A 10199-nucleotide genomic window follows, 5' to 3' on the forward strand; every position below is an offset into this window, starting at 1 on the left:
ATCGATGGGACCTTAAACCAGACATTACCCATGTCCAAAAACCATGGTCGAGAGTTCTACGGTTGTGCCGATACATCTGCTTTGTATAGGAATAGAGATAGCCTTAGTATTAGTATCGGTATTTCTCAAACCAAGTGACTTGTATCAAAGCCACAAACCCACAATGACACATTGACACATGCAGAAGCACACAACAATGTGAGTGGGAAATTTTTCCTCGATCAAGGCGATGTTAATTTTGTTACTTTATATGCAGAATATCACAAGTGGGAAGTAGATTCACGTTTTTCTAATTGGTATTTTTCTGAGTTTTGGGTTCTACAGATTGAATTTGGACGAATGGTTTATGGTTAATTGTGAGTAAGAGCTTCAACTCGAAAAGGTCAAGTAGGTTGTGTTAAGCTAAGAGTGTGCCTGAATTTTCAATGGAATATCTAGTTGATTAACAAGCTTTCAGAGCTGGTTTCTCGCATGCGGTAGAGGTCGTTTTACTTTTAGACATGGCGGTCAGTGAATCCCACCCAAACACTGGAAATTCGAGCTCCCGTGTAGAGAATTTTCTCTCTTCTATGTATGATGTAAAAGGCCCTCTGCCGCCAAGGGAACTTGAATCCATGATTCGAGGGACAATGAAAGATATAGTATTAAACTTTTTGATGCCAAAACAGAAAGTCCATCAGAAGGAGGAGAAAATGGACGGTTTCAACGTCAAGATGAAAATACCTGATTTGTCTAAGGATATCCTGTGCTCCATGGAAGAATCAGAGAAAGCTTAATTTCTGAAATTTCCACTCCAGGTTGTTTGGGGTAACATCTTCTACAACATTGGTAAGTCTCTCAAAACAGAATCGACTCAAAATGATTTTTCACAAACAGATATTGACATTTCCCAAGCTTAGAGCCCTTTGGTTAATGAAAAGAAGCCCTGCATGAATTGATTTCTCACTATTGTAACACAAACTCTTCTTTTGGGAAATTTCTTGCAAGCCATTCCAAACCATTTAGATCTGTAAAGAAGTGATTTGAAAGGCATTATTGTGATACAACTATTGTTGGTTGCAATCCGATGGAAGAAAGAGACAGGGATGTTGAATTTGCCGAAAAAACATGTTCGCAATCATCCTTCCAGTTATCGGCAAATGAATTTTCTTTTAAGAAAGCAATGCGACATATCGAAAACATGTTCCCAATCATCCTTATATTTATTGGCAAATGAATTTTCTTTTAAGAATTCAATGCCACATATCGATGGAAAATTCACAATCAAAGGAGAAAAAGTGAACTCTAACAAGAAGGAAGAGGGTTTGTCATTTGAAAACCTCTTGTTGGAATACTGTCTTCAGGGTTAGCTAAAGTTGGAACAGAAGCATGTCAATATAAACAAAACAAGAGTGGAAATGGTGGTGATGGCCTAGCTTTCATTGTAACAAATGAGAAAAATGATTTCCTTGAGAATATTTATGGGCAGTACTTGGGACTGTTCAACTCTACCAGAAATGGGGATTTGAATAATAGATTGGTGTCAACTCTACCATGAATGGGGATTCAAATAACAGATTGGTTGCAGTGGAGTTCCATACTAGAAAGAGAAAATCCAACGACATTCAAAGCCAGATCCACCACCGGTAGTAACTTCTTCGAAGAGGTGAGGCTAGCTTCCACCGCCTTGCTTTTGTCTCTGTGCTTGTTCTTTCTGTGATTAATTTCTTTTTAGCTTTCAGTATGATAGCTTCTTTATGTGATTAGCTTGATTAACATATTTTTAGATTTCAGTATGATATCATGCTTTCGAGTGAGAAATACCATGTTTTTTCCTTTACCTATGTAGAAAGAGAATAGTTAACTTCAATAGTTAATTTCAATATTGAAAGGAAAAATAAAGGTAACAAAAGCTAAATACATGGTGTAGGTGTACTTGCATCTTTGTTTAGACTTCCAAAAAAACCAAGCTAATGCCTCTTGCAACTATGGAGAAAGAAAATAGTTAACTTCAATAGTTAATTTCAATATGGAAAGGAAAAATAAAGGCAGCAAAATAAAAATACACAGTGCAAGTGTACTTGTATCTTTGTTCAAACTTCCAAAAAAGACAAGCTAATTCCTCCTGCAGCTAGAAGTTAGAGCATGTTTTTTCCTTTACCTGTGCAGATAGAGAATAATTGATTTCAATAGTTAATTTCTGTATTGAAAGTAAAAATAAAGGCATCAAAAGAAAAATACACAGTGCAGGTGTCCTTGCACCTTTGTTCATGTTCACACTTCCGAAAAATCCAAGCTAATGCCTTCTGCAGCAAGAGGAAAATAGAAAATAGACAGAACATTGTCATTGTTGTTCCAATGGGCTATGGATTGTAATTGTGGGTTGTGGATTATCATTGTTGTTCCAGTTCCAGTGGGCCATGGAGTCGGTACAGACTCAGTATGGCTACCTCCTTGCCAAGAAGCAGTGAAGACAATGCCTCCTGCATCAAAAGAATGCCCCCTACAACAAAAAAAAGCGTGCAACAAAGATAGTTAACAACAAAGAAAGCTAAGTGAGGTTGTTGACCAAAAATACCTATCCTCTCTTCGGCCAGTGCTACTTAAGAGATATCCTTGGTTGCCTCCTCGACTCCATGTTGTGAAATGAAACATAACCAATATCACAACACAAGTACGACGGCTTTGGGTCATTACCCACCCAGAAGTTGTGGTCGACAACACTATAGTAGGCAGGCTTACAGGTGTAGGATAAACAATGTACAATGGTGACAAGTGTAGTTACGAACAATGTACAGTGGTGACCTATGTTGTTTATTATTCATCTAATTTGAACATAAAATGTTTACTTATTAATGTTAGCATTAATCCATTGAAACCCAACGCAAATTTTACAAATTTTTGTAAGTGAATCGAAACTTAACCTAAGTTTGCCTAGGGAAAAGGCCAAATAAGATGGCGAAAAACAAATATACAGTAGGAGCCTGAAAACTTTGGGTTATTTTGACAATGCATGATAATAAGCACCTGAAATTAATGCTAACCCCCACCATTTTAATTACTATAGTCCCCGCTATGCCTGTGGCAGGGACTAATAAGAATCTCATGACCTAATGTTGGAATATTTATGGCTGACACGATGACAATTCCAAATCAGTGTATTGTTCATTTTCTTAAACAAATCAGATATACATAAAAATAGAGGCCAATCAAAACCGTAGAAGTCATATAAATGTATTATGAGTTCTTGAAATATATTTTTGTAAATGTATTATGAGTTCTTGAGATATATTCTTGCAACAAACAGGACAATGGCCATGTAGCAAAACGCCTAAAAGGTTGCATGCAGTGGATCATATATCCCACACGATGCAACACTGCCTCAAATTATTTTTAGACCTATACATTTCGAACTTTGGCTAATCAAGTGCATGTCTCAGCCACTTCGGGTTTATCTTCATGCATTTTGGTCCGCATTTCCATGCTCTGTTGGCTGTTACAATTTTTGTCCTCTGCATTGGCGGTCTCTTTCAATCCAATCTTTGGGTCAAGTTGGTCCAGTACCTTCCGTTCTTCATGAATTTGTTGCTTCCAGTACATACAATACAACACTATCTGACTTATTCCCAATGGTAGACCAACTATATTTGGACACTGCATTTACCGGGACACAGTATGAAACAAAGTTTTTATAGCTATTGGAGGTTATGATTCCTTGAAAACTATAAGAAATATGTACAAGAGTTTGCAGTATATATATTGATCTTACCGTGAAGATGAAGTCTTTGTCCAGAAGGAAGTAAGTCATCCATAAACAACTGTTAATAAATGTGAACAAGGGAGAAACGGAATGACATAAGCTCAACACTTTTAGTCCGTATCACCAATTTCTATTCAGGTTAAAGAATGGAGTGCTAGTCAAAACAAGGGTTTGACTTAATATTTATTAGAACAAGAATTTATAAATTATCGCTAAGGGAGATCATTATCAAAAAAAAATGAGAGAAGAGTTTGAGATTAGGAAATGTCTGAATAACTTCAACAGGGATGGTGGAAATAAATCAGTAAAAATTGACTTCCTGTAATTAGGTATATCAAGGCTTCCAAATCTTCTAGGATATAGTATTCCGCATATAAACTATCTCTCCTCACCTTAATTTATATTAAATAAAAATTATAAAACATCAATAAATTAATAATTAGTAATAACCTCTTAATAATATTTATTAAAATTTTAAAAAATATTAAATTATTAATTATCCTAAATAAATAATTTATTATTAATATTTATTTCTTTATTCATAATAATAATTATTATTTATTCATTAAAAATAAGTAATTAACTATTATTAACCAAATAAATAAGTAGTTAATTATTATTAATAATATTATTTATTTTTATAAATAAATAAGTATTATTAATTAGAAATTAATTATTATTAATCTTATTATTATTTATATATATATTAGTTAATAAACAATAAAAAAAAAATGAAAAACACATAAAAAAATTTAGTTCTTAAACGTTTATATAATAACTTATTATTATTATTATTATTAAAATATATTATAATATTATTTATTTATTTTATTAAGTTTTATTGATATTAGTGATCATTTATTATTAATATTTCTTATAAAATAAATGAATTAAATCACTAGTAACAAAGAATAAATATATGAATTTATTAATAATAAAAATTAATTTATTAATTTATTTATTCGAAAAATAGAAATAATAATTTTGATTAAAAAAGATATAAAATTATTAATTTATTACATTTTAAATGATATAGTTTTATTAAATTATTATATTAATTTATTATTTAATTTTTTTTGTTATTAATAGAAACCTATGATTTTAATAAAATTAAAAGCTACTTTTATGTTTCCATATAAATATAAATTTATTTTCGTGTAGGTTTAGGTTTAGCTTTTTGGTATTTTTTATTTTTTATGCATTGGTATTTATTTGATTTTGATAGATAAGCTCTTCTTTCAATCTATCACTTAAGATTTTTGTCCTCAAAAGAAATCTGGTTGGGATTCGAAACTTGGACAAGATGTAAATATTAGTGTGGATGATCCTAATCATAATTTTTCAAAACACAACCACATAAGCTTAAAATCTAAAATGATAAAGTAATGTTCACTTTTTTCATTATTCAATATCACTATAGATAGATATAAAGTGATAACAATTTTCAACTTGTTATTATGTTATATATATGATCCATACAGATATAAAGAATAGTTAATAATAATAATAAAGCAATGGTCACTTTGTTTCATTATTCAATGTCCGTACAGATATAAATTGATAACAATTTCCAACTTGTTATATTATTATTTTTTATTTTTTCTTAAAAATGCATGATTTTCAATTAGTTTTTAAATTTCTAATTAAATTTTATAAAGTTCATTAATGTTTTGAAAAAAATAAATATTTTGAAAATCAAAAATAAATTTTTAAATTTCCTAAATATAAATTTCTATTTTCTGATTGCTTCATTTATAGTCATTTCATGGTGTTTAAAATTAAATTGTAAAAAAAATATATATTTAAAAAACAAAATATCAAAAAAACCTTGTATGCAACCAAGTGCCATAACATTTAATAAATAGTACATCTATTAAATCTAAATAGTTATAAAAATGAATTGTCATTGTATAAAGTACCAAACCAAGTGTCATAACATTTAATAAGAGTACACCTATCAAATCTAAATATTTATGCTTAGTAATTTATTTTTACATCATTTATTTTTACTATATATTTTACTAATAAAAATGTTCAAGACAATAAATATAGACTTTGATATTATATTACTTTTAATTTGACTCTTTTAAATTTTTTAATTAATAATTGGATAATGAATTTAATATAAAAATAAATAACCACATATTTTTTAGTTACAATATTCATTTAAATTAATTTATTTGCATAAACTATTTAGATTTCTTTTTAAGTATAATTATTTATAATTAATTTATTTAGACAATGTTTAATTTATTTATTTTTTATGTTTTTTATATGAAAAATATTGATGGCTCATTTCAAAATTTATGTGTTTATAATTTTTAATACAATTTTTTACTTAATAAAAATTTAATTTTAAGAGATATAAATATGATATTATATGTAAGACTATTTGAAATTGTAGTTTTTGATTACTATGTAGCATACTTTATTTTTTTTTTCACTTTCTGGTTGACGGATACCCGGGTCGAGGGTTGTTCAACAATGAGTGGACGCACCCGAAGGCATCAACACCCCTCGGCCCATTTACTGTCCTAACCCCAAGAGCTTTCGGGATTCGACCGTGTGACCTCCCATTGGCAAGGCACTTGATTTGACGGATTTATATATATATATATATATATATATATATAGTTTTAGAGGTTTTTAGCTGTATACACATTTAAATTAATCTAAATTAGCTATCAATTACTTATTACGAAAAAAGTATGTACTAAGCAACATAACAATAATAATAATTTGATTTTAAGAGATATAAATATGATATTATATGTAAAGTTGTTTTAAATTAGGGTTTATCATTACTCTCTACCATATTTTATATATACATGATTTTGGAGGCTTTTAACTCTATAAATATTCAAATTAATCTAAATTAGCTATCAATTACATGATTTTAAAAATTTAATTCTAAAAATTTGGATTATATATATATGGGGTGAATTTTATAGACTGATAACAATTTAGATATATAGAACACCGGATTCTAAAGCAATAAGACTCTCACGGCCTAATGTTGGAATATTTATCAGCGACACGATGACAATTCCAAATCAGTGTACTGTTCATTTTCTTAAACAAATCAGATATACATAAACATAGAGGCCAATCAAAACCGTAGAAGTCATATAAATGTATTATGAGTTCTTGAAATATATTCTTGTAACAAACAGGACAATGGCCACCAAGCAAAACGTCTTAAAGGTTCCATGGAGTAGATTGGACATCCCACAGGATGCAACACTGCCTCGAATTATTTTCAGACCTGCACATTTCGACCTTTCGCTAATCGGGTGATGTCTCAGCCACTTCTGGGTTTATCTCCACGCATTTTGGTGCGCATTTCCACGCTCTGTTGGCTCTTACAATTTTTGTCCTCTGCATTGGCGATCTCTTTCAATCCAATCTCTGGGTCAAATTGGTCCAGTACTTTCTGTTCTTCATGAATTGGTTGCTTCCGGTACATACAATACAGCACTATCTGAGTTATTCCCAATGGTAGACCAACTATATTTGGACACTGCATTGACCGAGACACAGTATGAAACTCAGTTTTTATAGCTATTGGAGGTTATGATTCCTTGAAAACTATAAGAAAATACGTAGAAAAGGCTGCAGTATATATATTGGTCTTACCGCCAAAATGAGGTCTTTGTCCAAAAGGAAGTAAGTCATCCATAAACAACTGTTAATAAATGTGAACAGGGAGAAATGGAAGGGCATAAACTCAACACTCTTAGTTCGCATCACCAATTTCTGTTCACGTTAAACAATGGAGTGCTCGTCAAAAAAAAAATATTTTACTCAAATATTAGAACAAGACCTTATAATTCCACTGCTGAATGTAACAACGCCGCCGAAATATACTTACAATGACGGAAAGTGGAGAAGCATACATAAGCACGGTGGCGATCATTCCCGAAGTCCCTACAAGCGTTTTTCTACTCTTGTGATCATGAAGAGCAAGCAGGGATACTGTTGCGATAGAGGCAAACACCATCATTACACCCACGAGTATTGTCACCATTGCTAACTGAACAACAAACAATCAATTCAATATGTTCGAGTCAGTCTTCTCATAGTCTCTTTGCTCGACATTTAGCAGTCCTCTGATATATAGTGATGATTTTTCGTAGTAGCTGTGAGATCATTAGTTCAACTTATGCAGTAAAACTGATGGAGAAAATGATGAATATTACTAATTAACTGATAAGGGAATATGAGACTTGAACCCTACCTTGGATTTGCGTGGAGCGAATTTCAGATATATACAAACGAACGAAAGCTCGAGAATGATTCCAATGCCATTGACAGTCAACACCTAGATGTTTTCCAAGCCATTACTGATCAGGGATGAGCCATACCAAGTGTAAAGGAGACAATTTAGGAGAGCTATTGCATAAGGTAAGCCTGAGAAATCCCCGGTGGATCTTCTCTTAATCACTCTCCTAAACGTAACGCTGCATATCAATACTTAGTTTTAATTATAGTTCAAGTTACACAAGCACATTAGTTGATCTCAGCTGAAAATTCTCTGAAAATGATAACTTAAACAATGAAATGCCTTACATTGGGGCTCCGTACAGCAGCAAGGAAGCTGCATTTCCTGATACATAAAACAATACAAAGCGCTCGTGTTTACAGATATTGTTCATGAATGCTTTAACAAGCTCAAATCTATGCAAGTGAAGAGCACAATAAACGAACTGAAACCAAAATGCAGCGAATGAAAGTATTTTCAGTGGTAAAACTTAAAAGGAATGAAACAGAATAGCAAGCACCTAGAATGCCGATCGATAACTGTACGTAGTTAGCCATGTTTCCGATATTAAAAATCTAAGTAAATCAAAAGCTCAAATAGCAAAATGGTGGAATGGAGGAAGCTAGGAGAGCGAGGTAGAAGAGGATGATGACATTTCTGTCCTGAATGGTGGAATTCTTGAAGGGTTTCAAGGGCAAAATAGTCAGGAGGCACATTTCCTCTCGCTTTCGTCGGCGTGCACATGGGGTAATCGGATGCTGGAGCATCGTGTAAAGCTAGATAACTAACCTTAGACTGTTCTGTCGTAAATACAACAGGATCAGATCTGTGTATCTGTTTTTTTATTGCGTGGAACAATTAAAGCGTGACTCGTGTCATATCTATTCTAAACAATGGAAAACACAACATGACAAGGAGGTCCAAACCTAAAATCATACGGTTTCATACTCTACTCTCCACTAAGATCCCTGTCGAATGGAAGAATCTCCAAATCTGATTCTTTGGCTGCAGGGTGATATAATTTTTTGACGGTAAATCATGAACGCTGGCTGTGAACACGTTTTACTGACCGACAAAGTAAGGGTCCTCGAAGCTTTGAAAGGCTCTCCTCTGTGGTTTGCAGCTGTAAATGAAGAAAGAAAGGTGATAGTGGAGTATAGGTTGTGAGCCATAGAATGATGGGCAAGCGCAGGTGAATTGAATATGAAATAGGACGGTTATTCAAATGCATTGGGATTCGTAAAATACATATTCCACGTCATGTACGCAGGTGCAACAATGCTTTGGAAAGACGTCGTACGTCAACACGGTTGCCGTTCCAATCTCAGCTATACCACGAGTATTTTCATGGTTGCGTACGTTTTTTTTAATGAATGTGCTTAGGCCCAGTGTATCTCGTCCAGCCTTACTTGCTATTCTATCCGCCCATAAATGCGCAGGGCAGTATACGCCCACACTTAAATCGAAACAAATACTACCGCATTTACGAGTGGATAGGATGGCAAATAAGGCTTGCCCTATTCGATCGTCAACCTGATACTTTGAATAACACTGCAGGGCATCGATGCCGCTGCTTTTCACAGGTAAAAGGCGATGTTCTGTTTTCCTGCAGGGAGGCGATTTATTTCGTTATTCTGTGCGATAACATTATATGACGGGGTTGTCTACGCAGTGCACACAATTTTGTGTTGGCAAAAAAAATTCAATAAATAAAAATCTTAAATCATCAAAACCCCTAAACTTCACAACTGTAATTTATATTTTAAAACATTTATTCAAAATTTTCCAAAAATCATATCTAAATTTCCATAATTTTCCTAACACAATTCCATAATTATCCTAACAAAATTGTGACTAGGCATTATAAAACGAATATACAATCTACAATTGACTCTTTATACGTGTCACGATTGGTTCAACTCCATGAATTGCGCTCCATGTCATTGATTTGGGACTTGCGTGCCAGATCTTTCTCCCTCACATGAAACGACCGCCTTATATTTCCATTGACGTCAAAGGTGGTACGTGATTACCACCAAGTGCTATCCCCAATTCCCCACGTGAAATAAAAAGGCGAAGACTGTAAATGTTTGAGTTATTTGTTTCCAATATTTTGAATAAGGTTGTTTTCTATCATTACTTTTCACATATTTTTCTACAATTATTTATTTTGGTTTATATTTTGCAGTTAACTTTTCC

The 10199-nt window shown here is 32.6% G+C and overlaps 1 protein-coding gene across 2 annotated transcripts; it reads right to left on the minus strand.

Annotated features, from left to right (window-relative positions):
• Nucleotides 1-6828: 6828 nt before the first annotated feature.
• LOC149158363 (bidirectional sugar transporter SWEET3b-like) lies at nucleotides 6829-8654 on the minus strand. 2 transcript variants are annotated; one of them, XM_089437749.1, is made up of 6 exons: nucleotides 8521-8654; nucleotides 8309-8345; nucleotides 7977-8060; nucleotides 7611-7772; nucleotides 7376-7495; nucleotides 6829-7259 (listed from the first exon to the last, which is right to left on the minus strand). In XM_089437749.1, the coding sequence occupies exons 4-6, from the start codon at nucleotides 7764-7766 to the stop codon at nucleotides 7041-7043; spliced, it is 495 nt and encodes a 164-aa protein (XP_089293875.1). In that variant the 5' UTR covers nucleotides 7767-7772; nucleotides 7977-8060; nucleotides 8309-8345; nucleotides 8521-8654; the 3' UTR covers nucleotides 6829-7040. The 2 variants fall into 2 exon arrangements, with proteins under 2 accessions (XP_089293875.1, XP_089293874.1); XM_089437748.1 differs by having other exon boundaries at nucleotides 7977-8199.
• Nucleotides 8655-10199: the final 1545 nt, after the last annotated feature.

This window comes from Pinus tabuliformis, chromosome 5_2, assembly GCF_031772625.1.
Source record: "Pinus tabuliformis cultivar Carrire ecotype Pingquan chromosome 5_2, CPIR1, whole genome shotgun sequence".
In the NCBI taxonomy this organism is placed as follows: Eukaryota; Viridiplantae; Streptophyta; class Pinopsida; order Pinales; family Pinaceae; genus Pinus; species Pinus tabuliformis.

Bases quoted from the DNA above. Each gene is read 5' to 3' on its own strand.
- LOC149158363 (XM_089437749.1), bottom strand. From the start codon at position 7,766: ATGGTGACAATACTCGTGGGTGTAATGATGGTGTTTGCCTCTATCGCA. The intron at 7,496-7,610 runs GTAAGTATATTT...TAACGTGAACAG, and splicing joins CTTCTCCACTTTCCGTCATT to AAATTGGTGATGCGAACTAA. The intron at 7,260-7,375 runs GTAAGACCAATA...CGGTCAATGCAG, and splicing joins ACAAAGACCTCATTTTGGCG to TGTCCAAATATAGTTGGTCT.